The following is a 24,105-nucleotide window of genomic DNA, read 5'->3' as shown; positions in this document are numbered from 1 at the left end:
GGAGCCCTATTGTTAATTTGACTATGAATATCCCATATTCTCAAGAGGGTGCGTTTGCGTCCTCTAACAGAGTCTGGGTACTGGAGCCTCATTAGGAGGTTGAGGAGAGAAATCAGTGGACCACATGCCGTCCCCAATGTACTCAAGCCATCATTTTCTTTCTCCCTCTTTCTGTCTAACTGTGTACCCTAATGAGTGACTGCACAGCTGCATAAGCTACCACTGACTACTAATGAATCCTCCATTTACTTTTATAAACTCAGTGGGGGCGTATTCCGTTTCCACCTGCCAGTGATAGTGATAAGTGACACCGACGTAGTGCCTGTTAACACGAAAACAATGTTAAAGTTAAATGCGATAAAATAGAAATGACTCATTAACTATAAAAGCTAACTCTGCCGGTGACAATGCAAGACACCTACCCTATAACTTTTAAGGCGTATGTGTATGTTCTATGAATTTCACTGACTTTATTCGGTACTAATTTTGCCCGTAACTTTAGTTTTGGCTGCAAGGTCCCATGCAGACTCCCACATCCGTCTCCTACCTGCACGAGCTGGAGTCGGTTTCTTGGTGGTTGTCCTCGGTGCCCGACGCGGCCGGTGCTGCCGCCGCCTCCTCCTCGACCTCAACATGAGCGGTTGGCTCAGGTACCAGCTGGGGCATCGGAGCCTCGCCGGGGGGCTCCATGCTCGTCGCGGGTCGGGAACGACGATGAGGCGGCGGGGAGACCCACGACAGCGCGGCGGCGGTGGGGCTCCTGCACTCTGGCTGGCTGAAGGAGCGGGTGCAGGAGCTCCCCGTCGCTCCAACTGCTCCTCCCGGTCCGCCCCGACTCCCCGTCGAATCAGCAAACTTTATGTTGCTGCCGTTACACAGATTAGACCCAGCGCTGCCGCTGGCCACCAGCCCGCTGTGACCCCCAGCGCTGGGGTTCGCGCTGGCTGAATTCGAGTTGCTACAGCCGCTGACTGACGCCCCGTCTCCGGAGCTGCCGCCCGCTCTTCGCCCGGCGAAGTAGTCTCCTAGCGGCGGGGAGTGAGTCGGAGGGACCGCGGGGTGACCGAACCACCTCCATCGGATCCTGAGGATCTGCTTCACATCGAACTCCTTCCGCGAGGAAGAGCCCGAGCCGCTACTCGACATTCCAGGGCTCGGCACGAGGAAATGGCGGGGGAGAGCCCGTGCCGCTCTGCCGTTAAAACTGTACACTACTCTGCTGCACGCGCGCCTCTCCTGGCAACCGCACGCCCGTTAACCGCGACTGGATGTAGTGAGCGGAATATAGCGGAGTATGTAGACAGAGAGAGAGAGAGAGAGAGACAGAGAGAAAGGGAGGTCTACACATAGTTTTAACGTCAGTGCCAAAGCTCTTTCATGCACAAACTATACCACAAACATTTGCCACAAGGACAAATTAATGTCACATTTCTGCCAGTGCGGGCCACAGGCATTTTGTAGCAGAGAGGAACGATCATTATTGTTATTATCATCATCATCATCATTATTCAACAGGCCAGACAATCAATCAATAACAGGCTACTTGATAGTGGATGGAACCGTCAATCTGTTTGGCAACCAGTCTGCACGGCAAGTAGAGTGTGTGAGAGTCTGCATGCCTGATGTTTATAGAGCTTATTTAAAATGTGAGGAAATAGTCTTTCAACAATTTTCTGAAGTTCGACTTCAAATTGCTTGTTTTGTCGAACAACAGTCCAACAGCAACTCACATCTCACAATTGAGAGTGGAACCAATGAATGTGCATTTTTTGTTTTGCTTGATAAAAAAAACAAAAAAACGATTGATTCAATTTAATTCAATTGAATTTATTTTTGTATAGCCCAAAATCACAAATTACAAATTTGCCTCAGAGGGCTTTACAATATGTACACATTTGACATCCTCTTGTCCCAGGACCCTCACATCGGAACAGGAAAAACTCCCCCCAAAAAACCCTTTAACGGGGAGAAAAGAGGAAGAAACCTGTGGGAGAGCAATAGAGGAGGGATCCCTCTCCCAGGATGGACAGAAGTGCAATAGATGTCATGTGTAGAACAGGATAGTGAATTACAACACATTCAATGTAATTACAGCACATTCAATGTATGACAGAACCACGGCAGGAGGCAAGACCTGGTCCAGGTATAACCCGGATACACAGGAACCTGTGAGGTGAGAAAGCACAGAGACTCTGGTGAAGAAGCAGGTCAATAATGTGCATTAATGGTATCGGTAATATGAAATAGTAATGCGAGTATGGATTGATGGATTATTAAAATGAATTTCAAACATTGCAAACATTCTCTGAATCCAGCTTCTCCAATGTGAAGCTTTGCTGCTTTTCTCTCTTTATACCTTTGTAAATTGAGTGTCCTTGGGTTTTGGAATTTTAATATTTTCTTAAAAGACCAAACTGATTAATCAAATATTAGATTAATAAACACCGACAATAATCGGCAGTTGCAGCCTTGCAGTCTCATGGGGATTGCTCCTCAAAAAGTCCCCACGACATTGTAAACCATTCAATGTTAGGGTTATTTCTTGGTTTTTGGTTGAGGTTTCTATTGGGGTTGGGATTAGGTTTATGGCTGTTTTTGTTGAGGTTAGGATTCAGCCTTTAGGTAATAAATAAATGCAATGTCCTCCTATAAAAACATGTGTCTTGGTGACTGTGTACAGGCATGCATGCGTCAGGACGAGTGTGCGTGCAGGTTTCTGAGGCTGCAGCAATCATTACATGTTCATCAAAGACTCTGAAATGTAATGAGGTGGTGGGTTTATCCTCTATATCATCTTCATTTCCACCCCGTCTTGCTGTCTTCGCTCACTTCTGCGTGAGTCTCCGTCTCTGTCTTGTTGCCCTCCTAACAATCACACTTTGTTCAGAAACCTGGCAGCAATAAGCTGCCGTGCCGATTTTGTTGTTTGAGCAGATATTACAGACAGAAAAACAGCCGGCATGGCTTCGAATCACCACAGTGGGGGAATTTAGTGTCCTTGAAAATTAATTTGACTTCCCCGAATGCACGCAAACACACACACACACACACACACCCACAATCCTTATTCCTCTCTTCGTTTCACCACAAACCATTTACTCACCCATTACAACACTTCCTTCCCGTCTGTTCCTTCTCCTCCCCTCTCTTCCCTCCATCTGCAATGCAGCAGCTATTCATAGACAGCGACGGTCATTGGGAGCGGGTCCTGTGGGAGCCATCCTCCATCCAGAAGCCCGGGGCACCCAGCGGGCAGACTAGCCAGCCAGAGCCTTCCTCACCTTCCCCAGTAACCCCTTTGACGACCACCAGGATGGGCCCCGAGCCACGGAGCCGGAACGCGGTGTGTTTCTGCATGGAGTCCCACCAAACAGGAAGAGAGGGATGCTTTAGGAGCCCCAATCTAGCAAAAATCAATAAGTCAAACAACCGAGGGCAGTTTGTGGATTACACAGACGGGAGATGTGTTGCTCATAAATTGGCCCCACAGACTAACAGCCAACCCCATGTGGGGACTTATTTTATTTCACGATTAAATGACTGAACAGAGCAGATGAATACGATTTTAAAACCTTTTCTGCTTTTGCTAGCCAGATCCTGAGAAACACAGGGCTCTTCTTCAGCGTCAGGATGCGGTGACAGCTAAGTGCAATACCACCCTGCTGCTCTATCTGATCAATACCACGAGTCGATACAAACACACACACAAGACGAGTCTGCGAGGAGGCACGAAAACAAGCAGCAGTGTTGTTCGAGCAAAGAAATAACAAAGGTTCACAGAGCAGGGGAGTCAGGAACAAGATTTCACACATCTAGCAGTTTTTTCTTGTTGTTGAAACACTGACTGATTGAATGGAAGAAACCTTTATTGTTTCCAACCAGAGCATGCACAGAGAGAGACACTTGCTCTCCTTCCTACGGAGCCGTCAACACAACTCGAAAAAGAAGCGAAGAGTAAACCAAGGCATTTCTGCAACACCCGCGATGAAAACCCCCTCCTGTTTCTGGGACAGGGGGTGGGGGGGCTGGAAATGGGGCTCTGAGGGGGAATGAAGCTGTGGAATGACGGGCCATTCAGCTCTGGCCTCCTTCAGTTGGATCTAATCATTGGTCACTTGGCGGGAGCCTCCTTAAGCTGCTATACTGTTATTGGTCTCCTGGCTGCGGTAGTGCAAGGGCATCACTCAAAAACTCTCCGGCACAGCTTTATGGCTGCACAGCACTTTGGACACACAAACACACACACATACACATAAACACTGCCACACACACACACACCCAAGAAAACAACACCCTTCCAACCATGGAATCCCATTCACACACACTTCACACTCGATAATCATCCTATTCACACATGCAAGCATGCGTGCACACACACGCAAATGGCATCATGCAATCCCATTTATGCATGCTTTTCTTTGCTATAAGCATTCAACCACACACACACACACACACACACACACACACACACACACACACACACACACACACACACACACACACACACACACGAATCCAGAGCCAAATAAAAACAGGTAGCAGCTGTCTGGGGAGAGCTGTCGTAAAAATGATTTTATAGGGCCAGAAAGTGAAACATTATCTGTCTGGCCTGTCTGTGATGATCAGCTCATTTGTCATGACTGATGTTCATCCTCCAATGGCCTTCTTCTGATCTCCCTCTCTCTTTCTTTTTTCCTTTCCTCTCTCTTCCTGTCTTCTTTTTCCACTGTGCTCTGTTTTGAAATCTTCTCTCCCCTCCTTTCCTCCCCGCCCGCACTCTCCCCCCTTTCTCCACAATCTCTTTCCCCAACCTCAATTTCCTGCTCCCCATCCCCGCTACTATACTATGACACACAAGGGAATGTGTGCGTTTGTGTGTGCACGTAATGGTGGGGCTGTTATTCCCTGAGGTGGAAACCCGCCGGAACGAGCCATACAGGCTTGCAGGCATACACACATCACGACTTGTGTGCAAACACTCGCATATGCCTGCCCACTTACACACACACACACACACACACACTCACACACACACTGAGCTCTGACAAATATGAGCCATATATCCACTATACATTCTGCATGCATACACACAAAAACACATGGACACACTTTCATTCAAGTCACGGATCTTGTCACACACAGACAAAAACACACACACACACGCTTGTTTCCGTTGTGTAATAGCAGTGCTGGTTGGTACTGTATAGCTGCAGGCGTCCTTGAGACTCAGAGCAGACTCAGACTGGCCAAGCAAATAATTACCTCTCCACATCGACACGCTGGCTCCTCCCGAATGAACGAGAATCACAGGGAGTGTTTGATTGCAATTAAATTGATCTGGAGGCACAATATTCAATGTTATCGAGTGGAAAATGTATTTCACACAGGCAGGAGGGCTTGCAGGGTGGAAGGAGACCAATGTTTTGACCATGTGCTTCTAATTGTGTGTGTACGTTTGCTTGCAAGTCTATCTCTGTGGGGACCATTTAAATTTCAGACCTTGGCAGTGAGGACATTTTTGCAAAATTGGAACAATATCCCTTACTTATGGGCGAGACCTAATCTTTACAAACAGATTCTGCATTCATATGTAGAAATCTGTAGGCAACTGGACAAAATGGTGGCATTGGAAGCGTTCCGGTTTCTGTGCATGTAAGCAGTCTGTGTGGAGAGCATAAAAGGCGGGACTCATTGGCCTGAATGCAGACAGGGAACCCACAGGCTAGCGTCTGATGATGGTTTCGCTTTTTATTGGCTTGCAAACTGGCTACTTCCGGTGTACACGTCTTGGCCCGGGTATCCGCTGGCTACACCGGAACCCCAGAAATATAACCCCTTTGCCCCTGAAGCTTATCCGTCGTCAGACCGATAGCCGATAGGTTCAGAGATTGGGCGGGACCTTCAGAAGGCTCTTTGGTCAAGACCTGGATTTAAGGTTAAAGTTAGGTTCAGACCCATCCATTGCTCAAGTGTCATCATTTAAGGCAATTTAGCAGTCTTAACGCAGCGCACTCTGGAATCACAAATGGTTTAATACAATTTTTTTCACTCTTACAGTGGTACTCCCAAAGACCTGTAAACTGATTTACACTGGTGTGTAAAATCAATGAGGTTCTCCTGTAAAGTTAGGGGTAGGGGCTAGGGCAGGGGTCGGCAACCTTTACTATCCAAATAGACTCAGGGAGCCGCAACAGAGGGGCTGAAGAGCCGCATGCGGCTCGCGAGCCGCAGATTGCCGACCCCTGGGCTGGGGAATACATTATATCAATGATGGTCCTCACATAGAGGCACTGCACGTGTGTGTGTGTGTGTGTGTGTGTGTGTGTGTCTAATGTGAAAAAAACGCAGACCACCTTCAGCTGGTAATTTCCCTCTTATCCTCCATCACATCAGTCAATACCAGAGCCACACAGATCAAGGACGGCATTCACTGTGGTCTGTGTGTATGTGAGGTGGAATGGAGGCAATCGTTGGTACTGCTCAATGCTCTGTTTACAATAACAGCAAAACCCCTACGTGTATAGACGAGGCATGCACTTAGCTTAGACGTAAAATCAACATAGAAGGAGAAAGGAAGGAGCAAGTAAACATCGTCTTGTCTAAGTTCACATCCAGGTTGGACTTGATTGACAGATGCCCACTGCCTCTGACTGTGAAGTTGGAAGACAGGTGGCACTGTCTGTTCTCCAAAGTCCATACCCAACAGAAAGTGCTTAGGGGAAGGAATTGAGCTTAGTGCGAAAGTGGTTTGGGCTCAACACACAAAAGACCCGGGATATTATTTTTCATTCCCAAGTGGTAAGGAATGGAGGTACTAAACGTGGCATGGATTTAAACCAGCCAGCGGACTTCCCTCTTTCTGAATTATTCTGGATAACGATGATAAAGATGTCAGGGAGCTGGTTTCTGGACCCAAGGAGACGCAAAGTTCTACTGCCCCAGGACTCAGAGCCCCACTTCTTTGAATATGTAAGAATACCCTGCGGGCAACTCAACACCCACTCTGCTGGTTTTGGAGTCTGGTCAGATTGGCCGGACCTGAATGACCTTTGTGTCCGAACTGGAGTGGGCGCTTTCTGAATCTGGAAAAGTGACGGTCTCAGAGGACATTATAACTGACCCCCTTGTCTCAGGACACAGTCTCACGCTAACATCTACAGGTATTCGGCGAACTCTTATAGATTTACATCAGTATCAACACTGGACTGGACTAAAAGTTGCATGTCTTCCCTATGCTGATCATTCTGTGTCTCACTCATTACTCAAGAACACTGCGCTCAAAGAGTACCTAGCACGTAATGGCAGAATACTGGCCTAAGCTTCAAACTATGACGCTCTTGATTCCCCTTTAGCGTCATTCGTGGATGAGATAGCCCACGAATGGTGTGTCATCTTCCACTCTTTACATGCATAATGTCTTTTCAGAAAAAACTTCTGTCTTCACAGGAAGTTAGGTTTGGGCAACAAAACCACTCAGTCAGGCTTTAAGAAAAGAGCGCAGTCAACGTTATTTGACTGACGAACGAGTCATATGACTAGCAACTGATGGGACTTACAACTGATGGGACAAAATGTCAACATTTTAGTTGCAAGGGACATAAATAGTGGTCTTCTGGACAAAAGTCCTCCGTTCGTTTGATCCATCCACCTCCCTTCCCACCCCCCTGTACGAACTATCTCGCTCTTTGTACTACGTCAGTTGCTCTGACCGTTTAATAATGATGCCATTGGAGTTAGTTTAACGCGTGGTGAGTCAGTATCAGATGTCAGGTGAGATCCGGTTGTGGTTATACGTGCAGACTACTTGTTTTTCATATTTAGCAGCCCTCTTTAGCAAAAGAGGGCTAAACAGCTTGCAAAGTACTGTGATGTGTTGGCAGCCGCCATATATGAAGGAGACACTGCTACTTATACCAGTAGAAGTAGGGCAGGTCTTCTTCCAATGGGAAGATCTGTGGTTCGATCCCTGTCTCCTCCAGTCTTCCAGTGTCAAAGTGTCCTTGGGCAAGACACTGAACCCCACATACTCCCCAAGGCTGTGCCATCGGTGTATGAATGCGGATTAATTTAGGGTCCTGATGGGCAGGTGGCACCTTGCATGAGAGCCTCTGCCATCAGTGTATGAATGGGTGTGAATTAGTGAATGATGACATGTAGTGTAAAGTGCTTTGAGCGGTTGGAAGACTAGAAAGGCAAGTACAAGTCCATTAACCTTTGTCACAGGTCTATGATTTCGGCGCCTTTAATATTTGTGTCCTTGTATCGTTGTTCTCCATGCCGACATAAATAAATTGTTACAATGTGTGCACACATTGGGATCTGCATTCAGGGAGTGTGTGTTTTGGTTCCAGAAATGACATTGTCCCAGTTTCCCGAGAAGTAACTAATAGGAGAGATGAAAGAATGAAAGAAAACTTGACATCAATCCAGCAAATTTTAGATTCCTCTCTTTGCTGCTCTTCCCCCAGCCCTCCCTTTTTTTAAATAGTTTTTCATCGCATTTGTGTTTCATCAGACAGAAAACTATGCAGTTAAGTTCACGGGGAGGATTCAATCACAAAACAGTCAGAGCGAACAGTGCCTCTGTCTTGCTGATCAGTGGAGCGACTTGTCCATTTCTTTAATGCCTCCTTTTCTTTCTTTTGATCACATCCTGTAATAACCTCCTCTGTCCATTTGCTAATGTCCTCCTCCACTTCTCTGCCCTCCATTACCCTTGTTCTCTCATTTATTTTCCCTATCCTCCCCCTTCCAGAGATAGATCTACTGCTTGAGACAGACCAGCGTTAATTAGGTGTGTCTTGTGTGTGTGACTAGTAGAGGGGTTTTGAGAGCAGATATAATAGATTGAGTGGGAGGAAAAGAAAGAATGACAGAGAAAGAAAGAAAAGGAAAGCCTGTGTGATCTGAGAGATGGAAACAGAGCAGCCAGGGATCAAAACACCCAAAACTGCCCACAATTACATCCATGCCTTGCCCTAACAGAAGGAAGCATGTGCACACTTTCTATCTGATATTGTATCGGAGCAGAAACCTTCCATCTCGCTCTGTCTGCACCGAGACTTTGACACACTTTTACTGCCATGTTTTATTCAACACAAATGTCGAGAGAAAGAGATGTTTTCTAGTGTGTGTAGTTAAAAAGATGTGTGCTGTATGGTGAGTATTTCGATACGAGGTCTGGGAGGCAGAGAAACACACTCACACAAACACACACACACACACACTCATATGCACACAAGGCTTTGGACAGCCCAAGTATGGACCAAACTGTCCAATTACTTTGATCCATGCCTGTTGCTGTGGGTAGAGAAAATAGTTTTTGCCTTAAAGCACAACACCTGGGCACACACACACACACACACACACACACACACACACACACACACACACACACACACACACACACACACACACTCTCTCTAATAGCTTTCTAGCTCTGGTTTCTCTAATTGCCCGAGAGGAGAAAAGCAGGGAGGGAGAATGGAGGATGCAAACTGCCAAATTTAACCACATTTGTCGAGCTGTGCATCTGTTTAGGAACTCCAGAGCATGAAGAGGCGGCCGCGGAGGAGGATGATGCAGCTGAAAAAAAGCTTCTGGCTCTTATCCAGTCTAATCAAACTCCTGTCATATCAGCTCCCGCCCAAAGCACACACCCACATATACATCTTTCGCAGGTATACAGGCAGCTATTGATCTGTCGGGGCCCAACATTTGGCCTTGGTGTGCGCACCTGTTCAACTCTGACATTTAATTCTGCTGCTACTGCAGGACAAACAGAAGTTTATGAGCAGATGTTAAGAGATTATATGACTCCCGACAAATCACACTGTGCTCTTCAGCAGCATGCGGCAGCGGCAAATGGAACAATGGCTACATGAGTCCATCAGACAATATCCAAGCAGCACGAAAACCCTGCTCAAGCGGTTATTCCTATCGATCCGCGAAATACGAAGCATGAATTTGGATATTATACTGCTAGAAAATATAAACCCTTATTGTCGTGACCACAGCTCATCTAAAATGTAGCAGCAAGGCTCCTCACTGGTACCGAGAGGAGAGAAGAAATCTCCCCTGTACCTTCATCTTTTACCAGTGGAATATCAACTGATTTTGGAATTATTTAATTTGTTTTGAAAGCATTGCTTTGATTTGCAAAAGCTTATAACTCCGATTTACTAAAACTTCTGATCAGTTCCTCTTTGCCATTCCACGATGATCAAGCCTTTCCCATTGTTGCCGTTCACTCTCCACTGTCAGCTCTACTCTGTCTGTTACCATTTTTAAATCATATCATCACAAATATAAATTATTTTCCAACCGCATCACAACTTCACATCACACATTTTTATTTTAATCAATTAAATGTTTGTTTTTGTTCAGCGTGTTGGTCAACATCTCTTAGTTTTGTGTGTTTATGCTCATTAAATACATTAACTGAACTTGATTAAGCCCAACAGTAAATGTGCGGAACAAATTATTTTAAATAGATTTTTTTGGGCTATAATTGTCATGTCAATCATGCAGCATGACTGTTAACAAACAGTTAAAACACATTGTGCAGACACAAAGCTATGTTTGCATTTATTTATTTAGTCATGTTTTTTGGCCACATTTTTGAATGTAAGTTCAATGTTCGATCTCTTCCTAGCTCTGGTTTGGTCTCCACCTCCCCCTGAAAAAATCTTTCTGGCTCTTTAGAAGCTAAATGCTCTGCTATGTTCAAATTAATTTGATCCGTGGGCTGTTTGGTGCTGGGCAGGAGGTAGTGGGTTTATCAATGCCTTTTCACTGAAAACAGCTGCCTGTAAGAGTGATCCAAAAGCTGCTGCCCGCCCCTTTAACCAAAAGAATGATAATTCTCTGTGTGTTTATCAGTATAGAACAACCCCTTTTACATTGCGCATAGCCATTTGATCCATTGTTAATATGAAAATTTGAGCAGCTTTAAACAAAAAAGTCATGTCCATGAGAAGAGAAAGTCAGAAGATTAGCTGCCATCAGCACAAAGAGATGGTGCAATTATATTTCATGGAACAGTGTAAAGTTATGCTAAGTATGTGCTGGTAGATTCAAAACAGAAACAGATTTTAAAAGTACACTAATAACCAACCCACTAATTTTTTCAAAAGAATTCCTCACAACAAGAATCATATATTTACACAAATTACCTCTGTGTGCAAAATGTTTTTCTATTCTTTTAATACTGCTGTCCCAGATTTATCAAATTTGATACAGGGATTGTGTGTGTGTGTGTGTGTGTGTGTGTGTGTGTGTGTGTGTGTGTGTGTGTGTGTGTGCGTGCGTGCGTGTGTGTGTGCGTGTGTGTGTGTCACATGCGCGGGTCGGGTTGTTTGCCGTTGCTGAAATCGCTGAGGCATGATGTTCGCAGCTGCACACTACAGGAGATAATACACTTCCTGAATTATTGATGGACATGAAAACAACTCTTTTCTTTCCCCTCTCTTTCTCTGTCGGCAACTGTCTCTCTTCCCTTCTCTCTTCCCTCCTCTCCACCCTTAACCACTCGGCAGTTTAACAGCTCTCTAATGACAGCGGAACGCAACTGGTCTCTTTGCTTTCGTTTGCAAGCACATACATCAACTGTAAACACACACAAGCAAATAGTCTCTATAAAGCGCAGGTGTGTGTGCTCTTCCATGATGCATTCAGGTCTCTTTGTGGGGCAGGTGGCAGGTGGAGGAGAGCAATGTGCTTGCTCTGCAATTCATCACTCCCTCTGTCACTCCTCTCTAATGCTCCATAGCTCTTCTTTTCCCCATTTCCCTACTGACATTCTTTCTCCATTTCTGTCCATCTACACAAACCATATTTGTCTCTGTGTTATTTTCCCTTTCGGCTTCCCCCCCCCCCCCCCCCCCCCCCTTCTTTTCCTGTTCGCTCTCTTCCTAAATGGGCTGAGTGTTGAGGGAGCAGAGGAAGTACAAAACACGAGGGAGAGAGAGATGGAAAGAGAAAGAGAGAGAGAGAGAGAGAGAGAGAGAGAGAGAGAGAGAGAGAGAGAGAGAGAGAGAGTGAGAGAGGGAGGGAGCATTTACGGCCAAATAAAGAGAGGGCCTTAATAATTTACTTTGCCCTGCTGCCACAACCGAATCACAGCCCATCGCTCCCATAGAAATGAAAGCGTAGTTAGAGAAAGAGAGAAAGGTGTTGGTACAGTCGGTCCCTTGACACTGTGAAGCTTTGAAACATTGACCGGGAAATGTTAAGAAAACTGAGGCATCCATTAAAGTAGCAAATGAACAAGAATAATCACCTTATAACTTCTTGTGGCAGTCTTTCATTATCTCTGCGACACTGAGTGACGATGGGCCACTCATGTACTTATAACTGGAGTTACGTTAACGTTAAATATTTTGTCTTGTCTCATTATGCCAGATTAGAGATTGGGAGTATATCTACTGCCTCTAAACAGCTGAGCCGGCAGCTCGCAGCTAACGGCTCTAACAATGCAACACAGTAAAAGCTAGTGCTAACAGTGTACCTGAGGGGGAACCGGAGGGTGGGTTGCTATGCTTCCACAAAGACGTGGCTTCATTCTCTTCACAGGTAAACATTAACCCTTCTATATATTTACATAGAAAATAGTTTTTGCTGCTATATTAATGCTCTAAATCCCGTAAATTGTACCTTTAACCTCTAATCTTAACGTCCCAGTGAAACAGAAGTCAGAGCGTCTTTAGCTCCTGTACTGACGTGTTCCCCAGTTAAACAGAATATTTGAGTCGTGTACAGTTACAAGAGGAATTTAAATCAAATCCTTCGCAGTTCATTGAAAAGTGGGCATGCTTACATCCATGACTGCGATATATGAAGCTACAGAGGACTGTGGCTCCACACACACCTCCCTTAATGCTAAAATTTGCAGGTTGGTTGAAATTATACAGCTTATGTAAGCACACTTCATATTTTGTTTAAGAGGGAGAGAAGATCATTTGATTTTGATATAGGAAGACAAAGAAACAGATTTTTTTTAAATATACAGCTGCATAATATGGCCGAGGATGTGATCTAAAAGAAGAAGAAAATCATTTTTCATTTCATCTCGACTTTAATTTTACCCCAGTGGAGACAGAAACCGATTTGTGCTGAAGGCAGTTGCAAACAATTGAGGACACCAGTTTTCCCCAATTAGACAAGCCATCCTCAATCAGCTGGTAAAACTTTATCCCCAAGTGTGACACACACACACACACACACACACACACACACACACACACACACACACACACACACACACACACAAATGGAGATTCTAGTGTAATTCTCTGGTCCACTCTGCTGCTATAGTGTGAAAGACAGAGACAATGCCTGAGAGGCATTTTTATTCTTTGGATGAGGCAGCGCTCTATCCAGCAAGCTTTCTGATTGGTCAGCCGGAGGAAGGTCACCTTTCCCCCGCCCAACCATCATTGATCCATAAACCTATGAGGCAACAGAGGGACACAGAAGGAACGGAACGGCAATACACAGAGAGAGAAATCGAAGGTGAAAGAGGAGAATTAAAAGCTGATTAATGAATATTATAATAGCGATGAAAGACGCAGAACAATTCTGGCAGCTTCTGTACCTGAATGTCGGCGAACCAATCCCGGCCCAGGGGTCACAATCTTAAAGTAATTAGTCAGCCAGTCGACACTCGATCAATTCTGGATCAATTCCTCACTTAGCGCGAGTGTCTGAAAGTGATGCCCCAGTGTTTTATTTTGGCCATTCCAAAGACGAAGGAAAAGAAAAGAGATGGCCAAGAGAAGGAGCAGCCAGCATGAGGCGGACCTCCCCTTCACACGGTCATTGATTACTAGTCCTTTTTACTACTCAGTCAGTATTATCACACCTGTATCACCTGTGTGGCATCATAATATACATTTGAAAATGCATTGTTTAAAGAGCAAACTGTCTCTTAAATGCTTCCAGATTCAAAGACCAAAAGGTTTCCTTTTACATATTTGTTTTTTGCAATGACATCTTTCATAAAGAGAGAAAACTTATCAGTTGAGCACAAATGCAGAAAATCATTGACTGGAACAGAAGGAGACTGAGAGGAAAGTGAGCACCAGTAAATTAAATGACAAAATAACAAAACAGAAATGTATTTATAGATTTTCCAAACTCTTATCCACATTATTGTGTCCATCTTTACAAAAGGGTAATTTATTATACACTCCACACCTCTATAAAGGACTCAGAAAACACAGACTCCAACAAAACAATGCATGTCCTTAAGCTTTACAAATTAATCTAAATTTTACATAAATTATTTTAAACTCTGGTCGCTAAGGCCGACTGAAAACACACAGGAATGATCCCCCCGGATTACCTGCAGCTCACTGTATATCTACAGGGGCAACTTGCCAATAACCAAACAGCTGCTGTTAATCAGAACACTATGATTTGTTTTACCGATGTATCATGTGTGTTAACTTTGATTATATTAAAACTGCAATGGCTGTTTTTTTTGTGGACTATTAGAAGAATGAGTCATTCCACTTTGACTATTTACAGAGTATACAGATGAGGAGATGGACAAATCACATGGAGGATGGAGGACAAGGAAAGGCAGCAGGGGACCGTACTGCAGGACAACACACCAGAAATGTAAAATTGTAGTTTATTTGGGAAGCTTTTGGATGCTTTCACTGTTTGCTCTAATATACCTATTTAGTTCTTACATAAGGTTAGAAATAATTCCTCTTTTTACTCGAGGTCGCTTCCACTTACAACCCCTAAAACTAAACTTCAGACATCCAAAAGCAAGTTTGTGTCGAAGTGCAGCTTAAAAGGAGCACGGCTTTTAGTGTAAGAATCAGCAGAGAGGAGGAACAGGCAGCAGCAGACCATGTCGGTAATTACTAGAGGATGGGGGGGGGGGGGGGCATTTAGAGACCGCTGACACTGCAATTTATCAATTCATAACTAACTGGCCATCGGTACTTCATATTTTAGCAGTAGGGAGCTTTTAGCATGCTTCTGGTTTATTGAGAGAGAGAGAGAGAGAGAGAGAGAGAGAGAAAGAATGAATGAATGAATGAATTAAATCATCGAAGGACAGAAGGGCATTTGGGATGTGTGTGTGTCCGAAGAGACACGATGAAACCCTTACGCTTGATTGTTCTCTCTGATGTTTGATTATAATTATTCACACCAAAAACAATTACAAATTACAATTCAGAACTAACCTGCATTCTCTGTATGATAGGATATTTATTTGATCTAAAGCACAAAACAGAGTTTCACAGAAAATGCGAGAAAATCCAATGTCACTGAAATGTCAAACCTACCAGCTGGCTTTCTCCCCCAAAAACACCTGCTCACTCCTTCTTTCTAACAAACCCCTGAATAACATTATCCCAAAATAGAGTTCCCAAAATAACATTTGATCTCATGCATGAGAAACCGTGTTTGTGTGTGCTGCTTTCCATTAGAACGTTAGATGGGAGGCTTGTTCTATTCACATTGTACAAGCCGCTCTGAGACGTGACAAGAATAGTCAGCTGTAGTGATACGGCACCGTACACAAACCATGGCAGAGAAAGAGAGAGAGAGAGAAATGTTTTGTTCATCTTTTATCAAGTGCTAACGGTATATGTGCTTAAAAAGATCCACAAATAGCAGGGTAATCACAGCACAAATAACGCAAACAAACCTCAACAAAACCAGCAGCACGGCAAACCACACAGAGCGACATTGTGCATTAGATCATCTTTACCCTGATCATCCACTGACTGTGGCTTTGTTTACGTGCACCAAATATTTGGGTTTTTGCCCGGTATTCCGAAAAACACGATATTCCTAATAAGCTGTATACATGGCTAATGAAAATTAATATTCCATTAATATTCCCATTTCCAATGCAGTCGTGCATATGCTAAATAACGTAAAACCCAAACATGTCGCTTATCACTTCAAAATATGAGAAAGTGGAACGGAGCCACTTGTGCCATTTTTCCTTTTGCATTAAAATATGTTATAAGTGTGGAGAATTTCAGTATTAAATGCATTATTAGTAGGATTTAATAACACCCCTAGTGGTGAGTAGAAGTGTCACAATAATAAATATGTCAGTCACAATATGTTTCCATATGGAATGTATTATAGGTTTACAATATTCTTACTTATAGAGGATATTATATGTTACAGTATATTAACTCATTGAATGTATTAAATCATAGAAGTATAGTCACTGTAGGTATTAAAACACTAAGAATAGTCTTGAGGGTCAGATAGGGATTCTGAGTGAGGTGTCAGACATGCAGCAGCAAATGGAGGCGACCTCATCGATGGAGGATGGGGCCAGTGGGACGGTCAAATGCCAAAACTGACCTCGACGGAGAGGAGGAGTTCAAGATGTTTTGCGAGGAGCCAAGATGTTTTGCTCAGGGATCGATAATGGGAGGGGGCAGAATTCAAATGAAGCCAATCACTAATCGCCACGGAGGGTCATTCACATGTTTTATGACAGTGTCGGACACTTTCCGACTCTCAGGGGATACAAAAGACGATGTTTTAGGGAGTTTACCTCGGATCACTGCAGCTCTCATTTTCAGCTAACTGGCCGCGCCGGACTGTGAGGAGATGCGTGTATGTGGTCTCTGCTCTCGAGAACATTACTATTGATAGTTAATTCAGTTTGTAAGTGAACTTTGTGTAGTACATTAAATATTGTTTTTAATTTTGGACCGGGTCCAGCTCATTCTTCTGATGCGCGTGCGCAGTAAGAAGCTCGCAGAAGAAGAGTACCTGCGGCCTGCAGGCTCCTTCATCCTTTGTTCTTAAAAACCTAACATAAGCCTCTCTCTTTCATTCCCTGTTCTTGAAAAAGTCGACGTTGCGATATTTGCGCATGTACAAAAGAAATGTTGATATCCAAGTCCTTGCTCTACTTTGACTTTGTGAACTATTGGCTAGTTGGTTTGTTTAGAACGGGAAAGAGGCCGTGTGTCACAAATGCCTTAAAAATCCCTATCTGTCTACATTTGCAAAGAATGCTCTTAAAACCCGAATATTATCGTTATATCACACATGTCTTAATCAGAAAATGCTCCATTCGGAATAAGGCCTAATTCAGAATATCCAAATGGAATATGATGTTTACATGACTCATTTCAAATTCAGTGTACGTATGACTCTTCTCAGACTGTAGTGAAATTTTAGCAAAAATAACTTCATGATGCTAACGAAACACGACACCAGATGTTGACATATTTGTTTCATGGTGGACAATCAAATCAAATCAGTGGCCAGCAGATCAGACTGTGGTTGTACTGGACAGTTTTCAGGTGTGAACGTGCAACTGTGTGAATGGTGCTTGGCAATAATATATAGTATATCTAGGGCTGTGCTCAGCCAAAGAAGTTGTAAGTCAACTAGCACACATACGATTTTGTCGGCTAATCGATTGATTTAAATCGACAGGTATGTAAAACTGAGTTTCTCCACAAAGAATCACACAAAAGTGCAGCCTTAAATCCTGAGTTTACCACAGATGTGTTTATTATTTTCTTTGACATAATTCATTCAGCATGAATAAAGCATAAAGAATGACTAATCAACTAAAGAAAAAGAGACCAAAAGCACCGATTAGTCCCCTAATCGATTAAGATGAGGCAGCCCTACATATATCTTTATTCCCATGTTAATTCTCTGAATCTCTGTCACAGCCGGTGAATTCTGGCAACAGAGTGAGGAGGACTCAAACTCAAAACACACAGCAGTCAAGCATGGATGAAGGCTTACAGGTTGGAATTGCAGTCCGAACAGCCAAGCAAATCCAAGAAGACACGGCTGCCGAACAGGTCAGGAATGGACAACAGGTCAAAATACAGAAACAGGTAAACAGGGAGCAGATTCAGTTTCAGGTGCAGACGGCTAGAAAGCAAAGGCATAAGAAACCTTGACAATCTGGCAGAGAATCAGTGGAAATGGACCTTAGACTAATGAGGGAAATGGGGAGCAGGTGAGCATGTGGGCGCAAAAGGTCAGGTGATGGAAGGGGCAGGAAAGGGGTTACTGCAGTGCAGGAGGGAGTGGCTGAATCAGCAATGACAGGAGAGTTGGTATGGTGGCAGGAAAACTGCAGTGCAGACAACATGAATGCTAGGAGCTGGCTGTAGTAATGACAATCACTGCGTTCCATTTCGCAAATTTCTTCTTTTTCCTTTTACTGCAGCTGCTTACAACATACATCCTGTTGCAATCAGTATGCATTTAATTGGGACATACTACTTCGTCATAACCAGGCGGCAACCTCCGGGTCTGAATAGTAAAGCCAATGCGGAAGTGTCTTATTCAGCGTGCAGTACTTAGCTCCACCCTCTCCTGTCACTTATGGTTGCAAAAAAACAAGATGGCGATCCACAAGATGGCATGGTGACGTCCACTTCTTATATACAGTCTATTGTTATAACATTGCACCTTGCATTTGACCCCTCTTGCTTCTATACTGTATATCCGCTGCGCAGAGGATTGTGGGTCAGAATAGCCAGAAAAGCATGCTGGCTTGCATACTGCAAAATGCGACTGAATGCAGTAGGACATTCTGGTATTTTTCGGCATACAGCATTTGACATGCTATGTATTGGGACAGACTTAATATTTTTTCTGGTATTGTAGTATTTGTATTGGAACGCACAGCAGCTCTGTCTCTTTAAAGCATTAATAATTGATTATTCTTACCACTTGGAGGCAGTGCAACAAGCTGTAAACACAACGCTAACATATCACCACCTTTTCAAGTTTTTTTGGTGAACGTGTTACCAAACAGTTGTCCGTTTATCCATCCAGAAAACAAGTGGCAACATTAGTGTTTATTTAAACTCTTAATGTGTTCGGGAAATTTAAATCTCTGTAGCTATAGATGCTTCGACTAGTGGCCATCTATGTCTGCTTTTGGTGCCGGCAGGTACAGAATAGATATAAAAACAACAAATTCAGCACTGAATGCTTGTGGCTTTTTTGTGTCTGGAATAAAGGGGCTGCATTTCTTTCTCCACTCATATAAAAGGAAATATTTTTATCACTCCAGAGTGATCACTCCAAAGACTCTTGGATTGATTATTTCAATGATAGATTGATTGTGTGATCTTACCAACTGATGTGGGTATATAATGCATTTTATTGAGCTTTTATAGTTGTGTGTTTTTACTGTGTTTTTATTGGTTTTATGATGCATTTGTATTGCAACACTGCCTGCAAGCCTGCTTTCCCTTTCAGGACAATAAAAGTTGATGGCGTGAGTTGTGACCAATAAAGCACTTCTAAGTTTAAAGTGTTCATGTTAAGTCAAACAGAATCTTAAAGGGCCACACACTGGTTGTGGATTTCCAAAACTGCATTTTGCACCCAGCGACCAGAAGCAGAACCGTCCATTTGTTCGTTTGGCAGGCTTGAAAAGAGGTGCAATTGGAGCACATTGATTTTTCCTCATGTTAAAAAGCTTTTATTGACATGGCATTTTCTCACCAGAGAAGGTTACAGCAGAGGAGAGAAGAGAGGGAGGGAGAAGGTGAAACATGAAGGGATACAAAAGAGATGCAGCAACATGATGGCTCTGCGCTTCCTGTAAATTCACCCCCATTTTAGCCCACTTCACTATCCTTTGAAGCACTGCTTCTCCCAATACATTCACACACACACACACACACACACACACACACACACACACACACAAGAAAAGATGTGGCTGACTCTTAAAACCTTGAAACTCTGAGAGAGAGGCGGCATGAGAGGCCCTTCCATATTTCTTTTCGTGGACAAAACACAGAGGAAGGGACAAGACAAAGACTCAAGGTGACTGTATTCAGAGCACATACGACTAATATAAAGCAGTGATTCAGACAGACAGACAGTGAGACAGACAGACAGACAGAGATATTAGAGCCAAGACAAGGATGAGTCTGGAAAGCTTTGTCACCTTTAAAGGTTCGCGCATAACGATAATCTCTTTGTGAAACCTCATAATTTCTCCATAAAGAGTCATAAAGTTTCACAGTGGCTTCGTCTCTGGAGAGCCAGATGACGCCTTACTGCTGACACAGCGCTAAATCACAGCTCTCCCTCCCCCTCCTCTTCCTACTCCTCCTTCTCTTCCACCTCCTCCACCTCTTTACAATGGAAATACATGCTCCCTACTCCTACCTCTTCAACCTCTATTTCTTCCCTATCCGTCCCTCCTTCAACTTGTTTGCCATCATTTGAAAGTACCTTCGACGAAGTCAATATACTGTTAATGGGCACACTACTCGTTCCATTTAAACATGCATTTTTTAAATACAATTGGCTTCCAAAGGAGAAAATCTAACTTGCAATTACTGATTATTTTTGGCCATTTGGGGCAGCACAACCATTGACATGTTAGAACCTTTTAAGTTGATATCATGAATTTACAAAAAAAAAAGGTTCTTTAATTACACGTGCAGAAGTTACGGAGCAACATTATGATTTATTTGGAGTTATGTTTCTGGTCACCTGGTGAATCACCTCTCTTTTAGCTCCGCTTTTGGTCTCTACCTAAGCTTGAGGGAAATATCTGGCTGTTTAGCTGCTAAAAACTCTACCTCATTTAGCCGCTTTAGGTATTTTCTGTCTTATTGTACATTCTGGTCATATTAAAAGGACAGTTCACCCCAAAATCCATATATTTCATCTTAACTGTCAAGCTTTTATCAATCTAGATTTTGGTGTGAGTTGCCTAGTTTTGGAGATATTGACCATAGAGATGTTTGCCTTCTTTCCAACCATATATTCCTATATGGTTATCGGCCTGTGGTGCTGCTGTCTTTGGTTAAATGATGTGCCGCCACTCCGGAAAAATGTAGGTTTAGGCAACAAAAACGCTTTGTTAGGTTTAGGAAAGAAAATAAATCATGGTTAAAATGAGTAACTTTTGTTTGCAAACTGTCTCCCCTGTTTGTACATGGGAGAACGATGTATAAAGTTACATAATTGTACTTAAGTATATTAGGCTATTTAAGTAAATGTACGTAGTTACATTCCACCACTGCTAGAACAAGAGCACAACGTTTTTACAAGAGTACAAAGTTCTTCATACATAGCCTTTTAATTTTGCTCTCAAAGTGCACCAGATTGTTGCATTTAACTTTCAAATGTATAACTTTCTTCCAGGGAGCATGTCCCCAAACCCTCCTAGAGAGTTGGAGGTCCACTCCCCATAGTCTCATAACATCCTGTGGGAAACACTGTAGTCACAGCAATGCTTTGAGCTAAATGCTAATTTCAGGAAGCTAACATGCACATAATGAAACTGCCACTATGTTTACAATATGTTAGCAGGAAACCGTTCTCAAACGTAGTTTAGCGTGTTAACTTGCTTATACATTTGCCAATTAGCACTAAAATCAGAATACAGCTGAGGATAATGGGAATGTCATTAGATAGAAGTAAAACTTTGCCCTGATGATGGCGTTAGATAAAAGATCAGAGGAATCTGAAGTCAGTAGGGGGTCATTATCTGAGGACCGTGAATGTCTGTACAAGATGTCATGTCAATCTTTCCATCAGTTGTTGAGATATCTTAGCACCAAAGTGGTGGACAGACCAACCAATGTTGCCACGACGCTGGCTTGGCTAAAAAGATGGGACAGTCTGCAGAAGTCAGATGAGAATTTGTCAGTTTTATTTATGAAGATGTAGGGCAAATGGGCTCTGGAGTGTTATTTTCCTTGTCTCATTAGCATGGTGAATTTTCATTCAGCTGCATGACTGATGCAAAATGTGAAACGTAATGTGAGCTGAGCAAGTTTAGATTACATTAGGTGACTTTATTATGTCCCGGAGGAGAAACTACTTTCTTCGCCCACGCATAATGACAAATAACAACAGAGACACAAGTCAAACAGGTCACGGCAGACAACGTATGAAAGATAAGCTGCCAAAACCGCAGCACTAACACACAAATACTCAAATACGACATCAGTGCAGCCCAGGAGATACTAAATCAAAACAATGTATTTAATATAATCCAACACTTAACAAATAAAAGACGGACCACAAGTTATGAAACTGGGACCAGAATATGGGCCATAAATGTGAAATTTTGTCATAACAATACACATGAAAGGAAACCTTAAGAAATGTGTCAAAAGTACAACCCATATCTAAGATAACAAGCAAGTATCTCACCTCATTCAAGTTCCACAGCTGTGGGTGACAAATACCCTCTAATTAGTTCTGTGGAGCATCTTTGACTGTTTTAGACAAACAGACAAACAAAAAAGGTGTAAAGGATGAAAGAGAATTTCAAATGAAGCTAATGATGCTTCAGCCTATCTGAGAACATCATTGTGTCCATTTAAAGCAGATCCAGGGATTATACTCAGGATTCAGAGCACGGCGAGAAGGATCAAATGTACAACACCTAATGCCTGCGGACTCAAGTCTGCTGTTAAATATCCTCTCGTGTACCTAAATCCCTAATCTCATCATGCTGTTACATTCAGTCTCTCAAATCTCTGCATCAGATTCTGCAGTAATGCAGAGCTCCAAAAATAGTCCACATACAGTATCTCTCAGGGGATTTCAGTCTGAGGTGACGCCTTTACAGGATTCATGGTTAATGTTCATTTTCAGCAAACTACTTGAAGAGAAGTTAAATGCTGAGGAGAACATCCGTCTTCTGTCTGTCTTTCACACGCACAAATATACACACTTCTCACCCAGTCAGCACTGTTGTGTTCATCATTAGAGCGTCTGACGGCAGCATTAAAAGTGATGGATGCCTACTGTTTGCTTACTACTGGACAAATCACATGTTTGATTCAGGCGGCAACCTCCAGTTCTGCCAAGTGAAGCCAAAGCGGGAGTGTCTTGTGACTCCGCGGTTTCAAAAAGCAGTCTGATTGTATAGAAGTCTATGAGAAAATGACTCTATTTCTCTCTTGATTTATTACCTCAGTAAATATTGTAAACATGAGTTTATGGTCTCAATCTCTAGTTTCAAGTCGTATTCAATACAGCATGATGTTCATTTAGTAAATGATGGTCCATTTAGAGTCTAATAGACCAAAGCAGAGTATGCTTTAGGGCGGGCTTACTGTGATTGACAGGTCGCTGCCGCTACCAGAGCCGTATACGGCGCCTCTACGTCACTCCTCCACATTCCAAATATGGCAACTTCCGTTCATTGGTTGCGGAAAAAAACCGGCTTGGCGACGGCCGTAATCCGCCAAATCTCCAAACTCGAGGCTTCAAAACAGCAGTCCATTACATTACAGTCATTTAGCAGACGCCTTTATCCAAAGTGACTTACAATTCAGTGTCTATCTATACACCGCAGGCACAGCTACGGGAGCAATTAAGTGTCTTGCTCAAGGACACATTGACATGCGACTAGCGGAGCCGGGGATCGAACCGCCGATCCTCTGATTGAAGGATGGCCCTGCTCTCCACTTAGCCACGGTCACCCAAAGTCCACAAATCAATGGGTGACATCACAATGACTGTGTCCACTTCTTATATATGTCTATGGTTTGATTGAGTCAGATGGTCTGACGGTATGCCAAAGTCATAGATATCTACAGAAAATGTAAAGGGATGGCTCTTGCCAACAGATGATACCACTCTTATATCTGTACGTTAATCATGACATAGGAGCCATCTAGCTAGCTTAGCATAAATATTGAAAGCAGGGGGAAACAGCTAGCCTGGCCCGTCCAAAGGTTAAAAAACCTGCCTACCAGCACTTCAAAGCTCACAAATCCACATGTTAAATATTTGCTGGTTTAATCCATACAAAAACCCAAGCGTGAAATCCCCTATTTGCGGTTTAACCGGCGGTTTTGTGCAGGACTATTTCTTGGCTGAGCACATTAACTTCTTGGAGTCTCCTCCGTTAAGTTAATCATCTCCTGGCTTCTGCTTCATATTTTGGCGTACAAACATGGAAGTGGTATCAATCTTAATAGTGGTGGTAGATGAAGGGTCAGGGGGTCACAATATCTTTCTCTGTGCATCATCATCCATACAGAATTTAATAGCAATCTGGCCACTATTTGTCAAGTCAAGATATCTTGCTCTGAATGGACCAACAGACACTCGGACTCCAGCAAGCCAATTGACATTCCC

At 43.3% G+C, this 24,105-nt stretch overlaps 1 protein-coding gene across 4 annotated transcripts in view; it reads right to left on the bottom strand.

The window, feature by feature from the left end:
• klhl5 (kelch-like family member 5) overlaps positions 1-24,105 on the bottom strand; it is a 59,792-nt gene that overhangs the window by 26,717 nt on the left and 8,970 nt on the right. For 2 of the 4 annotated variants that reach the window (XM_076090981.1, XM_076090980.1), the window contains exons 3-4: positions 3,104-3,351; positions 548-2,166 (exon numbers count right to left, since the gene is read on the bottom strand). In XM_076090981.1, coding sequence (XP_075947096.1) covers positions 548-1,146 — 599 coding nt within the window. In that variant the 5' untranslated portion in view covers positions 1,147-2,166; positions 3,104-3,351. The remainder of the gene's footprint in view (positions 1-547; positions 2,167-3,103; positions 3,352-24,105) is intronic. The other 2 variants (XM_076090978.1, XM_076090979.1) reach the window with 1 other exon arrangement.

The sequence above is a fragment of the Anarhichas minor genome, unplaced genomic scaffold (assembly GCF_050575085.1).
Source record: "Anarhichas minor isolate MPS153535 unplaced genomic scaffold, ASM5057508v1 ptg000014l, whole genome shotgun sequence".
Classification (NCBI taxonomy): Eukaryota; Metazoa; Chordata; class Actinopteri; order Perciformes; family Anarhichadidae; genus Anarhichas; species Anarhichas minor.
The sequence above is the reverse complement of the archived record's forward strand: the minus strand, read 5'-3'. Positions and strand labels throughout refer to the sequence as shown.